Source organism: Lampetra fluviatilis, chromosome 44, assembly GCF_964198595.1.
Source record: "Lampetra fluviatilis chromosome 44, kcLamFluv1.1, whole genome shotgun sequence".
NCBI classification, from domain to species: Eukaryota; Metazoa; Chordata; class Hyperoartia; order Petromyzontiformes; family Petromyzontidae; genus Lampetra; species Lampetra fluviatilis.
The window spans coordinates 1,320,118-1,347,316 of NC_136318.1; the positions used below are offsets into that span (position 1 = coordinate 1,320,118).

At 48.8% G+C, this 27,199-nt stretch overlaps 1 protein-coding gene across 1 annotated transcript in view; it reads right to left on the reverse strand.

Annotated features, from left to right (window-relative positions):
* The window catches only part of LOC144947167 (uncharacterized), a 124,568-nt gene that overhangs the window by 7,542 nt on the left and 89,827 nt on the right, over nucleotides 1-27,199 (reverse strand). The window contains exon 3 of the mRNA XM_078876358.1: nucleotides 23,691-23,794. Coding sequence (XP_078732484.1) covers nucleotides 23,691-23,794 — 104 coding nt within the window. The remainder of the gene's footprint in view (nucleotides 1-23,690; nucleotides 23,795-27,199) is intronic.

Consider the following 27,199-nt stretch of genomic DNA (forward strand, 5'->3'; position numbering starts at 1 on the left):
TCCAGACGGCCTTAGAAGCGCATCTGAAAGCGCGTGATGCGGTGACCGCCTTTTTTCTGATGGTTAACCAAAAGCCGCTGCGAGGATGAGCGGAGTCCACGTGATGGTTGTTGCTCCTTGACGAGATCAGCGAGGTGTTGTGGTTCATTTGTGGCGAGCACTTTGTGTGTGTGATGAGCGCGACCTGATCATGTGTTCGCTCGGAAACCGGCGCAAGTGCTGTTAACGAGTAGCACCTATGAAGGTCAGCATGAAACATGAGGGGGTGGGTGGCCAGCACCACGCCCGGCCGCCTTTGTCTCCCTCGTTGCGATGTTTACACAGCGCACCAGGTACTCATTTAAGGCTGAGTCAACCTAGGGGAGGGCCCACGACCGGTTCAGATAATCGTCACCGGTGTTGGCTGCGAGAAGCAATCGAACCCGGGTCGCGGCGTTCGTATCGCAGCGCGCTAACCGCTGACCCACCACTCCAACCTACACGGTCAACACACACAGATGCACATAGTCAAAGACTCCCCCTCACTGTGCTGCGAGTTCACCATGCCCGCGTTGAACCCACAGATATCGGACACGCAAAGTTTGTCTCCCCACATCAGCACGGATGAGAGGAATTCTGCCGCAGTATATATGTACGTGGTATAGGATCCGTAGCGTCACAGTATTTCTTCAGACTATTGCAGACTGTCATCGGTGTCAATGGGAATGGGGCATTTGGAATTGAAATTCTTGGACAACTTTGTTTATTCCAGTTTGTTGTTGTCGTCGTCATAAGCTTACACTGCTGTCGTGGAAAACACGTTCAGTACTAGTTAACGATAGCAAACAATTAGCCTCTGCGCTTCATAATTATAAATGCGCTGCGTTGGCGAGACGTTAACTACCTCGCCTGGTATACAGGAGGTCGTGTGTTTGATCCCGACCCTGACAACTGCTGTATATTAGGAGTTTGCATGTTCTCCCCGCGATCGCGTGGATTTTTCCCCGGGTCCTCCGGTTTATCCCTCCACATTTAGAATCAACATCACGCGTTTAACAGTATTTGGCTGCTGCTATGAACTTGACAAGCCACCGCGTTGAGCTATCATTTGCGGCCAGGTCGCTTCTGACAAAAAGAACTACACAGCTCAGTGGGCCTTTGCCTGGTTTTCAAAATAGTTTTATAACCCATGACCACCGTCAACTATTACGTCTCTAGCAGTGCACCCCCAACCTGCAGGCAGTGGCTACGGGCCTGGTGGGTTCGTGGCCATCTGGACCTCCTCCCCACTCCCCGTGGGTCAACCCGGTCGGTGAGTAAACATCAGCGCCGGAGGAGGGGGACCGAGTCGGCACGGCAACGCCCTCCTGCCGGCCGTAATCGCTGGTTGCGAGCGTCCCCCGGCAACGCGGGACGAGCACGCGTCTTTGCACGCGTGCCATGAACTGGCCGCAGCATCTGGCTGCTCGTTGCACTACAGCGGCGGGGGGTCTATGAAAGCAGATGTAAATATCACAGCTTGTTCTTCAGTGGCCTTCAGACGACAGACAAGGGACAGCGAAAGCAGTTTGGTGTTTGACTCGCGGCAGTGAAGAGCCCTTCAGAAGGCGCACGATATGACGCGGCACTAGTCACGGTGGCCGCACGGCTCACGGGGCTCGTGATGCCTTTGTTAGAGCACCGGGCGAGCTCGCGCTAAGATCCTGGGTTTGAATCTGGGCAGCCACTCGTGGTTGAGTGACACATCGCCAGCTTAGCGAGCTGATCGCAGCCTGTCCGACCCCTTAAAACGCATTCAAATTATACCGTCCTCATCGTCAGAAGACGAAGAATTAATTCATAGATCCCACTGGACGGAGTGTGCCACACGTGCCAGAGGGTCAACTTGACATCTGTGAACGACTGGACACTCGTGTAAAAGAGTTTTGAAGCTCATCGGATTCCTCCGGTCTAAATAAAGATTCTGATTATGATTGTGGAGGGCTGTCGAGGACTTTTTGTCACAGGCCTTCTCACAAAAAAATTATAATAATTTGTTTGGCCTCTTATTATTCATTGCACGGAAGTTGTAACACTACAGATTATTTTTTTGTCATTGGTGACGAGGCCGGGCCCACCGGCTCATCGATGAGACTGCCAGATCACGGCGCATAAGGACCCCGCTTAACCCCTTCCCATTCTGATGGAGTATGCATACAGTTGTAAAGTAACTTTATCGGTACCGAGGCTCCCACAAGGTCATGAGGGAGGGCGTGTGGCACATTTTGGACCTGGCTATCGTAGATATCGTAGATAGCCAGGGTACAAAACAACGGCGCGATCAGAGATCCAGCTGCGAACGGGACCCGCATCCTGCAACTTGCAGGCGTCTCGGGACGGTGAAAGGGTTCATGAGCGGTGGCTGTGCAGATTGGAGCCCAGGATGTTCGCAGCCCTGACTCAACACGACGACGTCGGAGCCACCTGTCCATCACCAGAGCGCGGTGATCGATGATGGCATGAAAAAATAAATCGTATTTATTATTTCATGTATTGTAGCGCATCTCAAATGCTTCTTAATGCTCTGTAAATCGTGGTTTGCCACGCATCAATGTACATTAGATAAAATGTTAGCCTCATCGTCAGCCCTCATCGATCCACTGCTGGATGAACGCCTTCCTATTTGGGGTTGTTGGGATACGATGGCGTATCGTAAGGAACCATGTCCACGGTCATCGGTTGGCTACGTACGGTGTGAAAGAAGTTCAACATTAATACAATGTATCGTCTGTTTAAAAAAAAAAAACTTATATCACGATTACCATGGTTTGCTTTAAAATATATCCTCATATCTCATGTCAGAAGAGTTCTGAAATAACAAGAGCACAATTGTTAAAGTCATAAATACATAGCTATTACCCGTTAAATTCCCGCGCAAAGTTACCCAATAATATAATGGAATAAAAAGTTAGGATTTGCATAATGGTCAGGTTTGCTTCCTTTTTTTTGCATGCGGGAAAAAAACTTGGGAGTGCTCCAGAGAAAACTCTCGAATATGAGGGGAGATGACTTAGGCTCACACACACGGGTCACCAACCCGGTTCTGTACTGACGCTGGCCATAACCGTGCAGTTCAGAGACATTTCTCAAACACATGATCTCTGTGTAATCCACCAACCCCATTCTCACGGCTCACGTTACCCAGGCACGCAACACCACAGACCCTTAAAGTTACTTTGCTTCTGCCTAAACCAGGTGGGAACTCAAAGAGACCAGGATAAGTGAAATGTTCAATCGTGAGCTGGGGTAAGACGTTTTAAGTTGTCCGAAAATCTTACTCTGAATGGATTCACCGCGACTGTGTGAAAACATGACGCCGTTTACAAGAACCCACACTCCCGAAACTCAATTCCAAGCCCTAAAGTGAACCTGCGTGCTTCCTTAACCCAAGAGATTGTACACAGACAAGACGACAGCGTGTGGGATTGGAGAGATGAAATCAGAATATGGAATAAGGAAAAAAAAGCAGCATTACGGGAAAGCCTGACGAAAAGAAGGGCATTTGAAAGAAGGATGAAAGGTCATCACCCAGTGGTAGATGGACGGTGGATAATGAAGAAGAATGCATTTATTTGTAATATATTTATGGTCAATATTTTCCACTGAGGTGGTACGCATCTCATTCGCCGAGACGTCCGGCCCTCAAAGGGAGAGAGAATTTATTTTGCGAATTATTCATGCTCGGGGAGCAAAATGTGGCCAGACTCAAGAGCTTATTATTAAGCCGCGGTTGTATTTTATCCAGGCCACCGGGGGTTAACGTCGCATTGCTTTCATCCGGGAGAGACACGGGATCTTCAACGTCTGCAGAGGGTGGACAGGACCGCCCCCCCCACTACCCACGCGCCCCCGAAGGGATACGTGTCATCACCCCACACGACTGGCACCTCCGCCAGCAGCCGTGCGGTCGCCACGAGCGGGAGCCACACTTAAAGTGAACCGTTGCAGCTTCAGCCACAAGAGAGGTTTCTTCCGGCACTGAGCGAGGGAATAGATGCTGCACGACCACTGGCAAGTGAAGTGCTCTCGGTCAAAGGTCAACTTGTCTCTGAACAGGATGCAGTGCGTAGGCTTTCGTGGCCAATATTGATAAGTATTACGAAGCAACAATTTGTTTTATATCACCAGGTGCAAGGCCCACTTGAGCTACACAGCTCTTTTCCCAGAAGCAACCTGGCCATCACAAACGACAGCTCAACGAAGTGGCTGATCATCGTGCGGACATTGAAAGCAGCCAAATACTCTGAATGCATTCCGATTCTAAATGTGTAGGGAAAAACCGGAGGACCAGGAGAAAAATCCACGCGACCATTGGGTAGAACATGCAAACTCCAAATATACAGGTGCCAGGGTCGGGATGCAACCCACGACGTCCTGCATACAAGGCGAGGGAGTTGACATCTTGCCACCGTGGCGAGGTGTTGCGTCGGCATAATGCCACACAATATCCGAGCTCGCGTTAACACCCTGACGATGCTGGATGTCATCTCCAGCGAAACGTCGTGTATGAAATTGTCAACATTCCAAGCGGTTTCGTTCATAAACCAAATCAATGTCCATGTTTGCCCACGTGACAAGTTTATTGGCTTTGTCGGGTGGTGGAGGATTATAGTTAAACATTGGTGTCATACCTGCATAAAAATCGAACCCCAAAGGAAACCGGTTACATTAACCGAGGTTTATAAATCTTGCTGCTGCCACTGCAGCAGAATTTACTTGATTTATTGCCACCGTTGTTGGAGCGACTTTCAGGAGCCCCATGGTTTAGCTGTGTGTGGCCTTTCGCTGTGATACCCTCACCCATAACATTCCGAGTGGTCTGTAGCTGAGAGCATATGAGCACTTAGGGAAATAAGTTTTTCTTTCTTTCTTCCATGCAGAGGACTGCTTTGTATGCTTCAAAGAACGGTTAGAGAAAACAAAGTGAGTAATATCTGTCAATGAGGAAACTTTACTCGATACAAAAACACATTTGCCTTCAGTATCAGATTTTCCAATAGATTCCATTACAGTACGAGCGATCATGACACAGAACGCATCGCCAAATGTATTCCGAATGTGATATTTGAATTATGTCGTGCCAAGAATGAAACTTTGTTTCGCGAGCTCTCTTTTGTCGTCAAACAAATGTTCAAGTTTTACATTTTTGGTACTCGTCGTCACGTAATGAGTGAGGATCTCGCAGGGCTGTGTGTCCCATCTGTCAGTGGAGTGCTCGCAGAGGCAATTTTTCTCAAGAATTATTCTGAAAACGGACTTCAAGCGGCCGTCTTTTTTTAATTATTAACATAACACGTTCATACCAGCTCTGCTGAAATCGTTGAATGACAGTCTCACCAAGAGTATCGTTATTAATTTTCAGATTAAATTATTTTACAACCGAGTTATATAAGATGCTATTCTCGTGCTGTCACTGGTGGGCAGGCTGAGTGAGATCAACAATAATAATAATACATTAAAGCAAAGGCTAAATGAAAGACACAATTTACAGATAGCATATGAATAACTCAAAAAGATTTGGACAAACAGAGAATAATGAAAAATATTTTCGTTCGTAATTTGTTCTTCCCTCGACTGTGGGGTAATATGTCTGTCCTGTGCAGTTGTTGGACAGTCTACTTGGCCAGCAACCACTTCCTGACCGAGAACATTTTTTTCTCATAAACCCCTTTGCCCTGGTATCTCGTGAGGTACTGAATGGGAGGTACGGGATCAATAATTCATGACGACGACGACAACGATGACGGTGATGATGATGATGATGACGAGACACTCAACTCAGCAGCTTTTTTATCCCCCTAGGAGGCTCTAATCCCACACTCAATCCCAGGGCCTCCTCTGCAGTGCCGGCTCAGGATGCTGACCTCTGAGCCACCTGGTACCCTCTCACGGAAGGAGTGCGTTAGTTCGACACTTCGCATGTCAGCCTTTTAACTTTACATCGGCTGGGCTATGCGCAACTAAGTTAAAGGCAAATTTAAAATTATGCGTTTTGTTGTTGTGGTTGTTGAATTGGTGCCACGATTGTGTCTGAGCTGCAACCATCGACTTGATGCACCGACGAACCTGGATTTAACGGTAGCTGGCTACCCAGATTTGTAGTTGGGATCTGAGATGTCGGTGGAATGCTTTCGCCCCGTCTATGCGACCCGGCCCACCCGTAGTGGCATGCGTTGCATCAGCAAGGCGGCCAGAGAGGGAGAGAACAATCCAAGAACAGCACTGACGGAGCGGGCATGCATTATAATAGCGATAGGGAGAAGCTCAAACACACATTCAATTACTCTTGAGGGCATGTAAGAGTGACAGCGGGAAGCGCTGTAAAACAATATGAGTTACGATGTTCGACATGCAAAAGGCAGCAGCTAGCCGAATTAGCAAACACGTTTTAAACTGCACGGCATTCAAGCAAGATTGACCTAAATCTAGAACCAGTGCAATGATGTTGTGCAACACTGAGGATGGATATGGCCTAGGTGATCTGAGCACCCAGTCCATATTAAACGCACGGCCGTGCTTCCCATATATTTCCCTGTTTGATAAAATGTGTAGTCGTAATAATAACAACAAACACACATTGGTAAGGCGCGCCATATATGGAAAACAGGAAGCAAACAGAACCTGCAGGGCAAACGGCCAGAACAAGGGATATGAAGGCGAATCTAAAGAGGTGCGTTAGCAAGACAGAATTAAACAGGCTAACGGCTCTCGTTGTCTTGCTACCCAGAGGCAAAGTGTTCCGTAGTCTGAGAGCTGTACTGTCACAAGCCCGATCACCCTTCAGTAGACAGATCTTCCTGCTAACAGGCAGATATTACTCAAAAGTGACTGGGACAAATTCACGAACATGCCGTGCCTCGTACTGCAAATTATTATCCTCCATTAAAACTGTAAAAAAAAATCTAAAGTAACCATAAATTTTATAACGTTAATTTAGTTTCCGTCAGTAAATGCGGCTCTACCTTCACAGAGCTTATTTAAACAGTTCGAAAACTGCTCAGAAAACAGGCGCCCTGGAATTATGTTTGTGTGGGTCCACAACAGCAACGCACTGGAGTGGCGTGTCAAGAGCATTGCATGTATCCAACACAACCATGACCAAGGGAGTTGTGATAGCCAACGTCATTGATCGCTCCATTCGTTGCCACTGCTGTAGTACAGTAGTAGTAATACTAATTGTGACTTGCAACGCGAGTGACGCAAGAGTGGTCGTTAACTCTGGAAGAGAGAGAGAGAGGAACGCGGAGGCGCGAGGAACCACAGACAAGGGGCAAAGGCAGCAGCCACGATGTGAGCTCCTGCCAAATTTGCCCCGCCCCAAGCTCTGTGGTCCTCTATATGCTAAGGTGTCATCGGCCAACGGAACAGGTGGAGTCCACATTTTCGGTACCGCCTTCTCCTGCCAAGCCCAGGGCACGGTGTTTTTTCTGCAATATTTTGCTGTCTTTTTTTGTATTTTCTGTTTGCACTCAGTCACATATTCACTTTAAGATGTTTTTTTGTTCATGTTTGTGTTTTTTGTTTGTTGCGGTTGTACCCGATTTAAGAGCCGAATGGCTCACAGGGCTATACCTAATAAATGAACTTGAACTTGTACGCCCACGAGAAGGGAGTTTCACTGCCTCCACGGTGCTGGATTGCAACAACAACAACCGCCATTCGCCACCAAGTGGCGGTGACGTCACCACAGCGCTCGTGCCAAACTACGTGCACGTTGAGGCCACGTGAAGTGTAGAACGCCCGCTGGCAGGAGGTCACGGGACAGACCCAGGTGTCACGGGTCGACTGACCGAGTTGGCCGGCCGATGGATTGCAGGCCACTTGCATAGCCACCACCGCTTGGTTCCATTTCTTTTTGCTAGATATCACAGCTTTTGCACATCGGACATGTGACCTCCGTTGTCCCTATCACCCTCTGGCTTCGGATCTTCTCATTGGTCGCCGACAATTGGGCACCACTCCGATAGCCGTCTTCGCGACCTGACCGCCCTCCACAAAAAAACCCTACAAATTCCCTCCCAGTCGTTCAATTCCACCAACGGATGGAATTTTGTTTATTTTGCACGACGTGAAATGTGTAGATAAATAAGCCTCCGTTCTTTTCCATTACTAGCAGCACAGGAGGTGATAAAAGTGACGGTTTTTCGAAAAGCATGCCCTTCCAATGTTGTTTATTACTTTGGTAAGTGCTCTGAGGGTCTATTCATCTATCTAAACAATGTTAATTAGACAAGGTGCAGCAGCAATGTATTAAGCTTCCACTGAGCGAACAAAACACCCATTTTTAAAGTGCACGCGTCTAGACTGTGCGGGGGGCGCAGGTTCACGGCAAGTGCCTTCTCAGAGCTCGGATGCACAAAATATCACCGTAACTTGTTTTCACGTACCAACCCGCACTGACCAGCCTGGTGAAGTATGGTCAAATAACCCACAAGGCCTGCAGCCAGCAGTGGATTGCACCTCCCCCCTTTCTTACCGAGATAACCTCCTGCCACGGCAGCTCTCTCCACCTGATGAGGATTGCTTGTGCTGCGATCGAAACGTCGTGATTTGTTTTATTTTATTTTTCTACCTACGTGACTTTACCCAAAGAACCAAAGAGTATGGATTCCTGCAGTTACGAAAGCTTCAAATCAAGATGAAAGGCATGTACGTTGACACATACCAGGGCACCTTTAGTGATACGGCGGTTCATTTGTAAATTAAGATTTACTTACGTTACTTATTTGAAGAATTATTTTGTATTTTAACCTGGAAAAATCCCCTGGGATCGAACGCATCATTGGCGTGAGTGCTCAGGGTGTCAATTGCCGCAGATAGCAAACAAGCAATGACACGTGCACCAACAATACCCGCGGCTCAGAAGAGAACTGACATCCCCGAGATTTTAAGGGTTCGCTGTTCATGCCCGCGGGTTATAAAGACAGACTGAAACGCCTTTACAATTTTAAGGGTTAGACTGTGAGCGCTTGAGGTCCAGTTGCAAGAAGTGCATGGCTGGAGGAAGCCCAGCTGGTGTGAGCAACGTATTCATATGAAATATTAATTAAATCGTGTCTGCTCATCCGTCCATCCATTCGAAACCTCTTGCATGTGACTTTACACACACGCAAAAATCATCGACGTGAGGCGATGTAAATGGAATTTGTTCACAAAGATAAACTCAGACTTTGCAGGGGGGGGTGAGGTTTAGAGGGATATGGGAGTGAATAATCGAATTAGTGGCTATGCACACTCAGCACTGTAGAGGCATGGTGGCTCACACAGACCACTGTGAAACTCACTTCCCGGGGGCGTCGAGGTGGCAAGCTAATACCCTGGCTTGCCAGGAGGTGGTAGAAAAAAATGTTTTGTCTGTATGGGATAGAGCGTTGCCCCCTCGCGGGTTTTCGTCCGTGAGCTACCGGTTTCCTCCTACGCGTAATCCACTCACCAATTGGGGCGATAACACCTTCGCGTACAGAGGGCCGCAGAGCTTGGGCAATTGTTGGCACCGGCTTATCGTGTGGCCGCTACCTTCCTGCTTGTCTGCTGTTCCTCCTCGCGCATCCGAGTCGTTCTCCCTCTCTTCCCTCGGCGGCGAGTGAAGGCTGATTGGCGGCATGTTACACGTCCAATTGAGCACCGTCGTGTTGAAATGTCCTTATCGAGTAAAGCATGTCAAAGCGATGTAAATGTGTCTTCCTGCTCAAAAGAGATGCTCATCTCATGTTGTTACCCATAGCCCAAGAAGAAATATACGCATTTTATTTTTACCCTGGAAACTATTACAAACTAAACGAAGACGTTTTATTTTACCAGGTAAGGCCCGTTGAGCTGTATAGCTCTTTTTCAGAAGGAACCTGGCCACAAATGATACCTCGACGAAGTGGCTTATCACGTGGGAAATCATGGCAGCCAACTACTGTTCAACGTGTGATGCTGATTCTAAATGTGGAGGGGAAAACCGGAGGCCCAGGAGAAAAATCCACACGACCTCAGGGACAGAGAGACAAGCAAACTACAAATTTCCAGGCATCAGGGTCGGGATCAAACCCACGCCTCCTGTATACCAGGCGAGGTCGTTAACTACCTCCGTGGAAGGATAATCGGTTGTGAATTTCAAACCAAGATTTGAACTCACAAATCTTCCATCTATATGATTATCTTTGATAGCCAGAACGTGGTTAAAGAGGTTTAAAGATTGGCAACTGTCCACCGCTTAAATAGGTTCAGTGGCAAAGCATGTACATAGCTTAGAACAAATTAAGCAGCTATCCATTATGCAGTTGAAACTGAGGGTGAAAATGTAAACACAATTCCTTGCATTAAATGTATGTATATGTACGTTGAACTTCTTTTGCACCGTACGTAGCCAACCGTGCTCATCGAAGGTGCTAAACGTTGGAAGATGTTGCCAGTTTTTACACCGTCGCTGAGCACAGGGCCAAAAGGCCCAAGACGTCAAGGGGCCAGCCGCAAACGGCACTGTCGTCAACGCTGTCATGAACAAGGTGGGAGGAGATTCCTTTCCACCAGCGGGACAAGAGCTCCGCTCGCATCAACCGCCCGGCTGGTCGACGTTGGCAGAGCGAGGAGGACAAATGCCCGAATGTCAGGGCCAGAAAAATGGAGATGAGTGTCAACCGGAGCTCCTGTGACCCGGCGCTCCTGCGCTGCCAGGGAAATTCCACCTTCATATGGCGGGGACCAGTATCGCCGCAGGAAGCTCGCTATTATGCTCCCACTCAAAATTACCCACTCCGTAAAATAACAGGTGGAGTAAAAGTGTTAAAATATGCATTGTGCGAGACAAAAATAACAAACCTCTTAAATTAATAAAGGACTGTAATGCCGCAATGGAAGATTAAGCAGATCGTATTTAAAAGGTTCGAGAAATTGTAATATTTACACATCTAAGGCACGGTAACTGCCTTACCCCCTGAGTGCATGCCTACTGTGGCTTTTCTTTCAAAGGCAGCCATCGCATTTGATTGGTTAGACATGAATCACATTTGTAAAAAGAATATTAAATCTTGTTTCAATTGTGCACGCCTCAACGCCGTTGTGCCATGCAAACTACCAACGGCATACATTTCGATTTAAAGCTTTCGTGACTGCAGGGATTCATCTTCTTGGTTCTTTCGGTAAAGTCACGTAAAAGGGAAGTAATAAAATAATACAAATAAAACATAATAAAATTATTCTCACGACGTGTCGGCCACAACGCAAGCATCCGTCCTCAGGTGAAGACCATGTCTGTCGTGACTTTACCGAAAAAACCAAGAAGATACCAACGCCATAATAATGTTGAGACCACCTGTTTAGAATCACAAAGTTGATAATAACGATGAACACAGCAACAGAAATGTTGAATTTCCACTGCTGGCTCACGACAACAAAGTTTATAATAACGATGATGATTGCATAAATGAATGCCCATGTAAGTCACCGTATCGTACTGTTGTCTTTCCTTGAACCTTGCTATTCCAGATTAAAGTAGTTCAATGACCACGTAGGAAAATACACGGTTCCCGCACATTCTTCGTCGTAACGAGATGCAACTGTTGAGTGTGAGGCTAATGGCGTTGGCAATCAGCCTTCACCAGAACAGACACCAACACAGCTCTGTGGCAGAAATGTTGTGTCAGTCTGCAAGTCTGTGCGTCACTGTGTGTAATAATACCGACTGTTGCGTTAACCTAATTTCCACTGCCAGTCCTAATTCACAACTGTAAATTGTACGCAATTATGGTGGTGGCAAATCTATCCAGAGGACAACTGCTGTTGATTTCCTACAAAGTGGTGTATCCATTTTCATCGACAAAGGGTGGATGGTGGGCCAAACAAACCCTTACGATATTTGTTCTGCTCGAAGGTTGTGTTCATGGTGACATTGTGGTTTTTATTTCTGGTAGAAACATTTAATGCTATTCAACAATACCACGGAGGCGAGATGTTAACCTTTCTCGCCTGGTACGCAGGAGATCGTGGGTTCGATCCCGACCCTGACGCCTGCTGCTGTATATTTGAAGTTTGCATGTTTGCTCGGTGGTCGCGTGGATTTCTCTCTCCACATTTGAAATCATGCATGAGGAGTATATGTTGCTTCCGCTATGAATGCCCACGTGATGAGCCACTTTCGTTGAGCTATCGTTTGTGGCCAGGTCGCTTCTGAAAAAAGAGCTAAATAGCTCAGTGGGCCTTACTTGGTAAAATAAAAAAAAGTTCAGTTCATAATTTAGATATCCTGTTGAAATGTGGTCAGAAGTTTTATTTCAGTATCCATTTAAAAATGCTGGAGGGCATTGCCACAGCATACTGTTAGCTGTAAAGTCAACATTAAAAACAAAACCAACTGGTGAACTAGGGCAAGCATGTTCTAATTCGAATTACAACTTTAATTACCGATTATAAAAATAAATAAACTTAACTGTGTCTTTAAGCATATACAAATGAAATGCGCCTTTCAAATGGAAATTATTACAACACGAATGAAGGTTTAATTTTGTGAAAAAATATAATGAATACTATTGGATCTGATTAGGCTAAATAATTTTCAACATTAATTTGGTATGTATGGCTTGTGAGTGTTGTTTAAAAGTTTCAGCAGAAAGTAAACTATAAATTACGGCGATCTATCGTTCAATGATTCACAGAATATCTCTCTAGAAGAGAGATGATGCTAACAAATACAATTAAAATGATGACTATGCTCACAACGCTTTAATCAAAATATGCGTGTGCAAATCCTTATTTATAACAAAGACATGTTCGTATATATGGATAGCACCACAAATTCCACGTGTGATCAATCGACTATTCACGCAGAGCAAGGCTCCACTAAGTATTGATTTGAGAACTTAATCATTACCGAATAGTCAATTCAACACGATGTGGAAGGTGTAAATGGCTTCATCTAGAATGTTAGACCATCGCAGACCTCTCAATTATAAAACGAAGTCAAAAACATGGGCTCACGCAGCCAAGTAGTATAGGTATGCGGGAAATCAGAAGAGGGGTCCTACAATTCGGGTCCTTGGCCGCTAAACGGGAATTTTAAGTTGATTTTATTTGTTGGACGGACGGACGGTCCTGTGTAGCCAGCTACCTGGCCTAAGTTGCACGGAAGATCCGTGCTGCGTGAGCACAGCAGCAACCAACAGACAAAAATAACGTCAATGTTGCAAAGGACGCTTGTGTTGCGCCCGAAACGTCGTGATTTATTTTATTTTATACCAACGTGACTTTACCGAAAAAAGAGTTTGAGAAGAGCGTTCTTAAAGGGACACTGCACAGGTAACAATAACGTCCTTAAGGGGACACTGCACAGCTAACAAGAGCGTCCTTAAGGAGCACTGCACAGATAACAAGAACGTCCTTAAGGGGACACTGCACAGGTAACAAGAGCGTCCTTAAGGAGACACTGCACAGGTAACAAGAGCGTCCTTAAGGGGACACTGCACAGCTAACAAGAACGTCCTTAAGGGGGCACTGTACAGGTAACAAGAGCATCCTTAAGGGGACACTGCACAGGTAACAAGAGCGTCCTTAAGGGGCACTGCACAGATAACAAGAACGTCCTTAAGGGGACACTGCACAGGTAACAAGAGCGTCCTTAAGGGGACACTGCACAGGTAACAAGAACGTCCTTAAGGGGACACTGCACAGCTAACAAGAGCGTCCTTAAGGGGCACTGCACAGATAACAAGAACGTCCTTAAGGGGACACTGCACAGGTAACAAGAACGTCCTTAAGGGGACACTGCACAGGTAACAAGAGCGTCCTTAAGGGGCACTGCACAGATAACAAGAACGTCCTTAAGGGGACACTGCACAGGTAACAAGAGCGTCCTTAAGGGGACACTGCACAGGTAACAAAAGCGTCCTTAAGGGGACACTGCACAGCTAACAAGAACGTCCTTAAGGGAACACTGCACAGGTAACAAGAGAGGCAATTGAGAGTTGTAAATGAAACACGTGCGAGTCAAAAGCGGCAAGTTTAGGTGGAGCTGCACGTCAGCTCTCTCTCTCTCTCTTTATTTTAGCAGTGACAATCTACCTCGCGGGATGGAATTTGATCATCGGAGAGAAATGCCAAGCATACGAGGGGACGATGCCTCAACGTTCAGATTGAACAGCGGCCCACGTGCTCTTCATCCTATCCGCCGGATCCCTCGCGCTCCTCGCAAAGCGGACGTCTTCTCGGTTTTGTGCGGAGTCCACCAAGCCCTGGCTGTCCGTGGTCAAATGCAGCTGTTGCACTCACCACGGGCAAAGGGCACGTTTTGACTTCGTGGCAGGGGACACGCGGCGCGATATTTACACCTGACGGACGGCCCACATTGTGCCATTGCAGGAGAAAGTAGGAAAGTAAGCCAGATATGGACATGCAGAGGATTCAATATTTTTGACCGATAGAGAAGTTGATTTCTTCTTCTATGTATAGACTTTAAAAAAAATCATTCTAAAAAACAATGTAAAATGTAAGTTAGGAGAGGACTCGTGTGTGTGTATATGCCGCGTATACTAACGTTTTGCCATTTCAGCAACTTGGCAAAGGATAATACAATTAGGGGGGGGGGGAGGAGAAAAAACAATTACATCTGAAAGGGAAAGAGTCATCATTTTGACTGACAGGTCTTTCCAAGATACGCGGCCAGATACGCACGGACCCACAGTGCATTCAGCCACACGAGCACACACTCACTCACTCAAACGCAGAAGCATTTACAAAGGTCCCCTGTTTACCCTGCCTGGACTGCTGTGCCTCGCACTCCGAGTGAGCGTGCGTGGTAGTGCTGAGCGGTGGCGCTGCGGTTAGCGCGCTGCGCTACGAACTCACGAACCCGGCCACCCGAGTTCGATTCCCGCTCACAACCTGTGGTGAATAACCTGAACTCATTCCGAGGCTGCCCTAGGGCGTGAGCCTCACATGAGTTCCTGGGTGTGGCGTGTAAACATCACCACGAGGGAGACAAAGGTGGCCGAGTGTGGTGCTGGCCACCCGCTCCCTCGTGTGCTGTGCTGGCCTTCATAGCGCTCCTCGCAAACATGGGAGCTCCAGTCTTCATAGGTGCTACTCGTTAACAGCACTTGCCCCAACAGTCTGTTCAGGCTATAGGGGGGATCTTTGTCTTTGCAGCGATTAGGACACTGCGCCGTGAACCACCACCGGTGACGTTTATTTGAACTGGGCCTCCCCTAGGTGGACTCAGCCTCAAATGCGTAACCGGGAGTGTTTCTGGCCACCCCTTTTAACCTCGTGTGCCGCCTCAAGTATTTGTAGGTGCTGCTCGCTAACAGCCCTTGCCCCTGCAGTCTGATGAGGCTATGTGGGGGACCTCTGTTGTGTGTGGAACACACACGGTCACACACCGCACCAACGCAACAACGCACAACCAACAACGACTCGCCAGGCTGAATAGATTTAGTTGTATGAACACATTGGTAAGAACAGGTTTTTACCCTGCCTGGCAATAAAACCCGTTAGGTGCTAAGATGCTCAAACACCAAATACAAAATATGTTTCAAAGAATCAAGTCTGCATTAACCACGTGTAATTGTGGTGAATATGCAAACAGACATGCTATGATAATATATGCAAAGGCTTTGAAAATGACTGGTCTACACCAGAGACAGACGCATTCTTCAGGGCAACCCACACGCTTTCTCACTTTTGCCTCCAAAGCAACGACACGTAGCCAACCGTGCTGAGAACAACGCCAAAAGGCGACCAGAGCATGTTTCATTTGCATGCTCACCACGAAGTCGTCTGTGTGTGGTCAATGCGGACCTGATTCCTTGCAAAAGGTTTATATTTGGTGTTTGAACAGCTTAACACCTCCGAGTTTTATCGCCAGGCAGGGGAAAACCTATTCATGTATTTTCATCATTTGAAACTGGCATGAAATGTCCCTGATTTCGTTGTGTGAGCATCGTAATTGTGATGTATCCACTCACTGATTAAAATCGTTTCTTAAGATTTACCCACGCACGGATGGATCATAAAACATTCATACAAGATGCTAATTGTCAGGGTACTAGCACGGACAAAACTGCACGCATGAGACGGAAACAACAGCACAGACAACAACAAATACACACAAATCATTGATTCTTGCATGAATTTGCACAGTAAACTTATGGCAGCTTCACTAAACATCTGGGGAGGGTGGGGCGGTTAATTGATTAATTGATAGACGCCTCGTGCATGCGTCTCGTAAATGTGTCTAGTAAATGGCACAATTGGGCAGACATATGTCCAAGGTGTTAGTGACCGTGACATATACAACATCCACCGTTCGCCATACTGCTACAAAAAGTTCGAGTAGCGGGCGTCGATCAACATTAGAAAGTGGACTCTGTTTTCAGAAACCCACACGGTGTCTCACTTTTGCTTCCAAAAGTAACGATACGTAGCTAACCGTGCTGATCGAATTCGCACGGTTGGCTTACTACGGTGCGAAAGAACTTCAACAAACATACACCTCGGACTAAAGTGTTGATCTGCGGGAAAAATCCTGGCCATCTGCAAATACTCACGGTCATTGATGTGCGTTGATGTGCGGTGCCAGAAATTGAACCGTGTATTGCTGGGATTTTAAGAAATGAGATCACCGTATAGCCTTACAACACTTTTGGGCTTGGCCGCCTTTGTCTCCCCAGTGTTGATCTTAAAAAATGTCATCGGGTATTCATTTAAGGCTGGGTGGACCTCAAGGAGGCCCAGGAACTTTTCAGACATTACTCCCGATGTTGCCTGTCGGCGGCAATCAAACTCGGGTGGCCGAGTTTCTAGAGTAATGCACTAACCACGACACTACCAATCCCCACTCACATAGAAAAACAAAGACAAAGATCCCCCGTATAGGGGGTGGGTGGCCAGCACCACGCCCGACCGCCTTTGTCTCCCCGGTGGCGATGTTTACACACCACACCGGTTACTCATTTGAGGCTGAGTCGACCTAGGGGAGGCCCGGGACCGGTTCAGATAATCGTCACCGGTGTTGGCCGTGAGCGGGAATCGAACTCGGGTTACCGGCTTCGTAGCGCAGCGTGGCGCTAACCGCTCCACCACCGCTCCCCAAAATAAACACACACACGTTTAGGCTGTAAGAATAATTCCACGTCCAGTTCAACTATCACAACAGACACAGCAGAGGGTTCGCGTGCAACTTTCTTTAATCGATGCGCGTGGCCAATTGAAATGAATCCCGGGTCACCACGACCGATGTGAACAACACACGAAGAGGGCGCCCTGCTCACCGGCATCGCGCGGCACAACCTGCCACGGAGTGACGCCTGGCACGCGCGGCGCGGGAACGTCGCATCCGCGCGCACGCCGCTCTCGTCAGAGCTTTGCTCGCGCGTTTCTACGCAGGAACACGCGGTCCGATTACTAAACCTTCGGCCAGCGTTAAACACCTGAGCCCAGAACGGTCATGACCTGGCCAGACCGCCGCCTTCCGCGGGGAAAATCCCTTCCGCCCGTCGAGCCCCCTGCCGTCCAGAATGTCAGGATGTCGCAATGTATGATGTGAGAGAGGATGTGGGGGGAAAACAGAAACGATTTTAGAAAATAATACCCCCAAAAAAACCTCGCATTTCAACAGTGGTTGACATGGAAATCCACGAGTCGCGGCCGCGAGAGCCGCCGGCCGTCGCCTTGCAGGCCGGTGGCCACCGACGTTTGCTCCTCAGAAAGGCGCCAGCACGCACGCACACACACACACGCACGCACGCACACACGCACGCACACACACGCACACACGCACACACACGCACACGCACGCACGCACGCACACACGCACGCACACACGCACACACCCGCACACACGCACGCACGCACACACGCACACACGCACGCACACACACGCACGCACGCACACACGCACGCACACACGCACGCACACACACGCACGCACGCACGCACACACGCACACACGCACACACGCACACACGCACGCACGCACACACGCGCTTTCGACGCTATGAGATACGCGCCGGTAACTTAAGGCGTTCCCGTTGGACACCGGCACAATACTACCACTGCACACACACAGCACAAACAACAGAGACAAAGCTCCCCCGTGTAGTATACACAGGCTATTTGGGCAAGTGCTGATAGCGAGCACCTATTAAGGCCGGTACGGCGCACCAGAGGGTGGGTGGCCAACACCACGCCCGGCCGCCTTTGTCTCCCTAGTGGCGATGTTTACACATCGCACCAGGTACTCATTTGAAGCTGAGTCGACCTAGGGGAGGCCCAGGACCAGTTCAAATAATCGTCACCGGTGTCGACTGGGAGCAGGAATCGAACCCGTGTCGCCGGGTTCGTAGCGCAGCGCGTTACCCGTTACACTACCGCGTACAAAGACAAAGAGACCCCCGTAACGTGTCCACAGACTGTTGGGGCAAGTGCGGAAACAATGCCGCATACACCCACACCAACACACACAGACATTATTATTTGTTTATTTCGGTTAAGTCACGTCTAAAGATAAAATAATAAATTAAATTAAATAATAGAATACGACGTTTCGATTGCAACACAAGCAATCATCATCAGGTATAATGAAATAGCGACATAAAATCTAACCAGAAAACTATAGACAGACATATTAGCAGACAGATATCACCAAGATACATAGAGAGAGCAACACAGGCAACAGAGAGAGGTGGTCGTCTCTGTGGGGTGGCCTTAAATAGACAGAGGAGGGCGGACGCAGAGAGAGGGAGGGGGGTTAGAGAAAAAATTAGCATATCAATGAGTGGACAACAAAACGTGGTGCTGCAAGTGCGATGACACGGCAAGCAAGCCTGAAAATCAGGAGGACACACTAAAATTAAATAACCTAGTAAAATATCGAAATGTAATGTAATACAACACAGAGGGTCGGTCAACACACAATTAACGCATAGCCTGGTTGATTACGTATTTCAAAGATTGCTAATTTAGAATTTAAGTGTGAACATTCCAAAGAAAGGACACAGGCAGAGAGAGCAAGTAGTCAGAGAGAGAGAAAAAAGAAGATAAGTTTAAAACTTCCCCGTAGAAGTGGTTAAATCTTAATTTTTAGAACTTTCGTGACTGCAGGAATTATTATTTGTTTCTTTCGGTTAAGTCACGTCTAAAGATAAAATAATAAATTAAATTAAATAATAGACATGCCACTTGCAAGGGTGTTTAATCATCTCACATTCCTTGTTACTGCATCTGCCTGTATTGATTGGCGGGGGGAAAAAAAATAATTATACACAAAGTGAATTACAACAGCCAACGTTAGCAACCAGCTCTGGCCCAAGAACCGCAGTCTCGACTTTTTATTGGGAGAACACGGAGCACGTTGTTTTCTGTTGTTCCCCGGCTGATTCTAACTCCCGTCTCTCTCTTTTTGTCTTCTACAGCCACACAATTACACAGGTTTAGTGTTGGGCCCTTTCGTACATGTGGCCGTGTGTGCGTGTGTGTGGGGAGCGGTGGTGCAGCGGTTAGCGCCACGAACCGGGCGACCCGAGTTCGATTCCCGCTCACGGCCAACACCGGAGACGATTCGGCCTTCCCCTAGGTTGACTCAGCCTCAAATGAGTGGCTGGGTGACACCAATGTGGCCGAGCATGGTGCTGGCCAGCCGCCCTTCCCTCGTGTGCCGTGCCAATGGTTTGTCAAGGTTACAGGGGGGGATCTTTCGCTTGTTCTGCATAGAGTAAACGTTTAAGGGCGAGCAAATGCATGGACAAGTTTGCGTGTGTGCGGGTGCTGGAGGAGGCTCGTGAAGGATGCTGCTTGAAATTTGGAAGCAGTCGCCCTCCAGCAACAACGGAGGGCAGAGGAGCGACGCTCACAACAACGAGCGGAGCGCCGGGCGGCTAAAACGTCGATAGTTGGCACAGTGGGGGGCACAGTTGGTGCATCTGCCATCCATCTCAGTCAGCCAACCCATGGCACCTGCTGGGTCTCTTCCGTGGCCTTCTGCCAGCCAGCGAGCCTTCCACACTTCGCGTGGCCTCAAAGTGCACCTGGCATGGCACAGGCGCCGTGTTGACGTCACCGCCACTTAGTGGCGAGGGCGGCCGGTTGTTTCGCCTGCGGCAAGCTGCCACACGCGGGCTCGCGCGCACGCATTTGGAGCGCTGTCGCGCGCGCTCCCGGCGAGTTCACACGAGTTCACGTGCGGCGCGCGCGGCAGTGCCGCGGGGAGCCCCGTGCGGGATTCCGTGACACTCTGCTCGCGCACAGCGGGGCCGAGAGACCAATACGGCTCAGGTCCACAGGCCGCCAACCTGAGAAATCCATGACCTTGCAGAATTCCACGTTTGGGTAGGGGAGGGGGGGGAATTACTAACTAGGGTCAGGCGGTCCCTGCACACCCAGGCATCAGTGTGACCTTTCCCTGAGGCCTGGTTCTCAATCTGGTTACAGGCAATACCACGGAACAAAGGCCGTTCCTGTTAGGTTTACCAATAAAACCATGAGCACAGACAAAGGGCCAATTTAGTCGACAGATCTTTTGCTAGATATTTCCACAGCCTTGGATACACGTTATTTTTCGTTTGCCTTTCAAGTCTAAGAGTGTCTGGCACAGTGCATGCATGGTCATCATCATCGTACCTTCACAACAAGACTGATAGGGTCTTTGCATAAAATACAATCTTGGACTCAGCCGACATAGTGTATTGTGTGCCACACAGCGAATTTCTTAACCCTTTAATCTTAATGCGATATGTGTGCTTCCCCTGGGAAATTTAATCAGAAAGCATCACTTTGCTTTTCACTTTTAAGTGGATGAATCGCAAATCCACCCTGTAATGGGCACAGGAGGGCCTCTTATGCCGTTCCCCACGGTTGAGAATTCTCTGTCACCGATTCGGCCACTCACCTTAAAATTATCATTGGCAACAGAGTGCATTATGCAACGGCGCAGAGGACATTGCAAAAACCGCCTCTCAAAAAATCACATTCGTGACTATTGCCAAAAACACAGCACATTTCATACACACACTACATCCCGTAACGGATGGGTCGTGCCTGCCTTGATGAAGCAACGGCAGAAACGCCCAAACATTTCGTTGCGTCTCATATCGCTTCCCCCTATGGCGGCTCGACTTTCAAACGGACTGCAGCTCATGGAAAAACGAGGCCGCCGGATTTTTTTTTTTCTTGCAGAGTAAAATTTATCTAAAACACATCCCGCCAGTCCTGCAGCAAGCAATTCCATTCGCTCTCGAGAGAATGCAATGCGTCAATTAAAAAATATATAATAAAATCATGACGACGATGCACACTACTGCATGAAGCTACACGATAACTTTGCGCGAAGCAAAGTCCTCGCACCCCCCATGCTCCCTCGCTCGCTCGCTCTCCTCCGACACGGTCGGCTGGTGAGATCGCGGCAATATAAATGTGCCGTTAAAACCCGCCAACGCCCGACACAGCCAATTAGTAAGGTTTGTCACGTATACAGAACGTGCCAATTCGTTACTAGTACCACAGCACGGTACTCAGATTGTGCATGTTGTGGGTTAACTCTCCAACACACCGGTTAGTGCTGTACTAGTGACGAATTGGCACGTTCTGTTTACGTGACAAACCTTACTAATTGGCCGTGTCGGGCGGTGGCGGGTTTAAACGGCACATTTATATTCACGCGATTTAACCCAAAAACACCTCTATTGTGGCCGACTTCACCATGCCGCTTGAACGTTGCGTGCGTGAGTCGACATCTAAGCCTGAGCCCCAACCCCCCAAAAAATAAAGTTAAACTAAATTTTTGTGGGAAAGCAATTTGCAATCTGAAATTGATTCGTCAAAATAGTGCATTTGATGGGCAAGTTTAGTTTTCTGCGTGAATGTGTACAACGAGTGATGTGAGCAAGATGTGAAGGAATGTTCACTGGTATCTTAGATGAAATACGCCGATTGAAAGGAGCGATTGTCAGCACGATCCTTTCTCTACTGCAGACCAATTCCCCTGAGAATGCGCCCCCCCCCCCCCACTTGGTATGTTGATTGCATGACTATAACCACAATTAGTGTTGCGAATAAAAAGTCAAAGCGCCTCGCTGCTCAAATGCAACACGTGGTGCGAATTCCACATTCCTCTGACCGGGATCAGTTCCCCAAGGATGCTCAGTGCTATCTACGGGACCATTTTTTGCCAGCATTAAGCTCATGAAATTAAAAGGCTCCATCCCCTTACGGCATGAATAACGGTTGTTACGAACGGCTCGGGAGCGAGGAACCACAGACAAGCGGGGTAAGGCGGCCACCCGATGGGCCGGTGTCAACAATTGCCCAAGCTCTGCGTTTCTGAATACATAGGAACCCTCTCCCGCTCCGAGATGTCTTCAAGGTGCAGGGTGGTTGTCCAGTTCACCGCCGATTCTTGGCGGTGAACACTCAGCGTTCATTTCACGAAGAGGAGACGTTGTCACTCACCGCAGAGACCCACTCTACGATGGTTGGCATCAAAATGTGCCGTACGGACCTCCCGCATGGCCTTGTGGGCGCCTCGTTTGGCACGGTTGGCTACGTACGGTGCGAAAGAAGTTCAACCTACAAACGCACGTGTTCGTGAGCGATCCACCAGCGCCCGCTGCCTCCATAGGGAATGAAGTCTCAGCTGGGATGTAAAAGCATCGAACCAGCGCAGTCAGGTCAACTTCAACACAGGGTTTTGTGGTTGCACATTTTAACTGTAACTCACAGGCTGGCTAATATCATAGTAATCATAATCGTACCTATTGTCATCCCGTAATCATCATTGTATCTATTGTAATCTCGTAATCATCATACCTATTGTCATCTCCGTCACCATCAGCAGCAGAACTGGCATCAAGTAGCGCCATCAGTTCCAAGAAACACAGAGCCACGGCTTCCCGCTCTCTAACTGCTTTCTCCAGCAAACACGTGCACAGCAACGGCAGAGCTAATTAGCCAGGCGCACGCCGGGTAACGAGCGTGCTCTCACTCCTCTCTCGCCAATCGAGCTACTTAGCATTGTCCTTAATTAATAAACCCCGTCCCCCAAGCCCCAGTGGCTATATGCTTCCCGAACAATAGGACCAGACGAGTTGTCCCGCAGCCGCATCAGCGACACGCGCGTACACTGCCTGCTGCACGTGTTTGATCTCCAATGCTTTCTTAACAATACATCAAGAGTGGAGTCCATCCTCTGTAGGTCCCCCCGCCGCCCCTTCTCTCCTTCTTTGGACCCCCGCCCCTTTCTGAGTAGGGTGGGGGGTGGGGGTGCAGCAGGAGTAGCGGTGGGCGCGAGGGACGCAGAGCTGAGTGGACTTGCCGATGACCGATACCAGCGGTGTCAAGATCGGCCTCTGTGAACTCCTGCCACTTCACGTGGTCTTAACGTGCATAGCCTGGTGCGAGAGCCGTGTTCACATCACGGCCACTTAAGTGGCGAACGGCGGCTGTTGTTGTGGTGGGCTAAAGACCGTCGGGGTAGGGAGGCAAGGTGGCTTCACAGCACCCAGAATCCCTCTCAGGGCACCAACATGACAACAGATGTAACGGACACGCCGGCCCGGCCAGCAGCCAGCAGCACCGCATAACCCGCGTGGGTATTACCCAGCATTCCGTGGCACGGGGCCCCAATGGATGAGCTTACCACCACTTAGCGGTCGATGAAGTTTACTGCACAGTGTGTGTGTGTGTTCATGATCATGCAGGGGTACCTGGCTCCGCACTGTTGCACGTGCCCAAGCACCACGGCGCGACGGAAGGCGCCACGTTGTCCAGCCACTCTGCACAATCGCCGTCTGCAGCGGACGCCGTTGGGCTGCAATGAAACGTGGAACCACGTAATTTTAGACGCGCCGACGTTTGCGTTGAAATCCCTCACCCCCTTTGCGGGGGGTGGCACCGAGATCGCTGCGTTGGGAGTATGAAAGCAGCCGACTGCGTAGTTTGGTCGGCTCGCCGAAGCGCGGGACGAGTCACTCGCGAACGCGAACGTGTTCCTTTGGTTTCGTTGGCACAATTACAAACGGCATTCGCGAGAAATCGAAACGACGCGGTATAAATCGGAGGATCGTTTTGCTTGCAACTTCCGACAGGCTTTCACCGTTATTTTAATGCGATTTACATCATTGAAGTTTCACCACAGGCAAAAAACCCCGTTTTCACAATCGATAAAAATGTAATGTTAAGTCTTCCTCATGAAATTTTGGCCATTTACCAAAACGAAGACATCTCTGCACTTACGTGTCGTCAATATGGGGGCAATCTCCTTGCTAACCCACACTGCTGTCTCTGTGCAGCAAAACCTTCCACTAACTTTCATTCTGCCCCAATGCACAACGCTGTTTACCTAACCAGAAGTTGGAAACGAGATCACCTTTATCCGTACAATGGAGTCTGGGCCATTCTTGCAGGAATCATATTCGATTCTGAGAATTAAACTCCATGCAATTCCTGCATGGACCGTGACTTTCCAGTGGGTGATTTGAGTGTGTGCGTGTGTGCAAATAAAATAGTGAGGAGCGGTGGCACAGTGGTCTGCACACTGCGCTACGACACCGGTGAAATGAGTTTGTTCCCACTCACTACAAATAACAGGGGCGGATATTGTAAACAGTTCTGGGCCTCCCCTCGGTCGACTCAGCCTCCAACGAGTACCTGGAGCGGTGTGTAAAACTTTGGCACTGGGGAGACAAAGGCGGCCGGGCGTGGTCTTGGCCACCCACCCCCCTCCTGTACTGTAACGGGCGTTCATAGGTGCTCGCAAACAGCACTTGCCCCAACAGTTTGTTAAAAGCTATACGGGGACCTTTGTCTTTATATATATATATACAATTGAGAGTCTACGTGGGTATGTAAGTGAACAATCAATGACTTGTTAGCCGTGGTAGTCCCAGTGGCATCCTGGTAGGTCACGTGGCAGCCCCAGTGGTGTGATCAGTAGTCTTGGCTTTCACGCTTGGTCCTATATGTGGCCCCAGCGAGCGGTAGTCCAAGAAGTTCCAGTTGGGAATTCGATGGTTCCGACGGCAATCAGTGAGGCACGTGACGGAATGGATGGAGGGACGGGGGCTGGGAATGGAGATGATGTTGCTGGGGTAGGTAAGGCAGAATAAGGTGGAATGTGGCGGTGAGTGAGGGTGTCTGATGGGTGCAACGTGGACGAGAGGCATTGGGGTATGGGGCACGAGCGTGACGTGGTGAAATGGGCATGGATGAGGGTAGGTGAAGGGTGGTAGGGGCAGCGGTCATCTGATCGGGATAATTCACGTCGGTTTTGTATAGAACCACTCCTTCACTCTTTCTTTATCACACAGAAAGTCAGTCAGTCAAACCTGGAGGTTGGATTTAAGAACGTTATTATTAGAGCTGAGCAAACTTGTATATATTTAATGAGGAAACACGAGACTGGGAAATGTATACGTACAAGAAGTTAATTACGAGGAAGACAGCGAATTAAGTACAAACGCAAGTTTGATTAAATGGATGAAACTGGCAATATCTAATGGATGAAACTGGAATTATCTAATAGATTAAACTGGGAGCATCTAATGCAAAGTTCTTCAGTACTATCATGGACAAGGATATGATCGCTGACGACTTTGAGAAGAGGCATGGCACATCGATTAACATTGTCCACAGACGAACATTGCCCATAGACTCCCATTGTCCAGAGACGAACATTGCCCATAGACTCCCATTGTCCACAGACGAACATTGCCCATAGACTCCCATTGTCCACAGACGAACATTGCCCATAGACTCCCATTGTCCAGAGACGAACATTGCCCATAGACTCCCATTGTCCAGAGACTAACATTACCGATCGACGACATTGCCCATAGACTAACACTGTCCAGAGACTTACAATGCCCATAGATTCACATTACCCCACGGAGTAATATTGCCCATTTATTTCATTTTGACATTTTTGCCCACTCAGAAAAAAACCTTTGGAAGTAAAACTGGCTGCCATTTTGTGTTTTTTACAGCAGCCGTTGTTGCCCTGGAGCGTAAAATACAGTACCCCCTCCCCACTGCTGCCCCCCCCCCCCCATCGCTGCTGCCCCCCCCCATCGCTGCCCCCCCCCCACCACTGCCCCCCCACCGCTGCCACCCCCCCCCACCGCTGCCCCCCCCTCAAATTAATTTCAAAGGTGCCCCCCAACCCCCTATGGAAATGCCACCAGGGTACTTCTAGCGGCGGCCCTGCCCTTGTTGATGACTGTGCTGTCAAAGCAACGGGACCTCATTTCGACCAATCACAACGCAACATTTTCTCATTTTCAGGAGCGGGTTCCTAACAACGTCGCCGTCCCAAAAATGCAACTTTTCATTTCCCCGGCGCAAAAGGTCATCTAAGACGGAGCAACAAAAAAAGCTAAAATAGAAACCAATAATGTCGCAAGCTACGTTATTGGGCAAATATTGTGATGTTTAACTTCACCTTTAGCGGTATGGGGCACCTCTAAAGGTAATGAAAGTGACGACGGCCTTGCTGAAACAAGACGGAATTAATTCGTGATGAGTGCCCCGCGCGCGCTCTGATGAGAGCCTGAAGCGCAACATCTCACAGCGGAGTCCCGGCTACGACCCGCGTTCGATTCCCGCTCGCGATCAATCGCCGTTGCGAATATTTGAACCGGTCACGGGCCTCGCCTACTAGGTCGACTCGGCATCAAATGAGTACCCGGCGCGGGCGTGTAAACGTTGCCCCCTGAGGAGAGACAAAGGCGGCCGGGCATGATGCTGGCCACCCACACCGCCGCACGCCGTGCCGTGCCGGCCTTCGTAAGTCCTGCTACTCGCTGACAGCACTTGACGCAACGGCGGCCTAAATGGGGGGTTCGTTAGTCTGTTCCGCAACACACTCGCGCACGCGTACACACGCATGAACCCTGCATCTAAACATAAACATATATACAAATACTTCTTGTTCACGGTTGTTTTTGCGAGCGTAAAATGCGCCACCCCCCCTCCCCCAACACCAAATGGACTTTTGAAGCAGGGGCGCGTGTGAGCTCACTAATCCTGAAACAAAATGAAATAACAATGATAGAACGACGACCGGCGCAAACAAGCGGATGTGTGAGAGCGGAGATGGAGAAACTTGATATAGAGTGAGAATTCAGTCAGATAAAAAAATCACCAGAAAAAACTAAATCGGCCAGGCTAGATAACCCCCCCCCTGTCACCTCCACCCCTTTAAAGACAAATATCACGA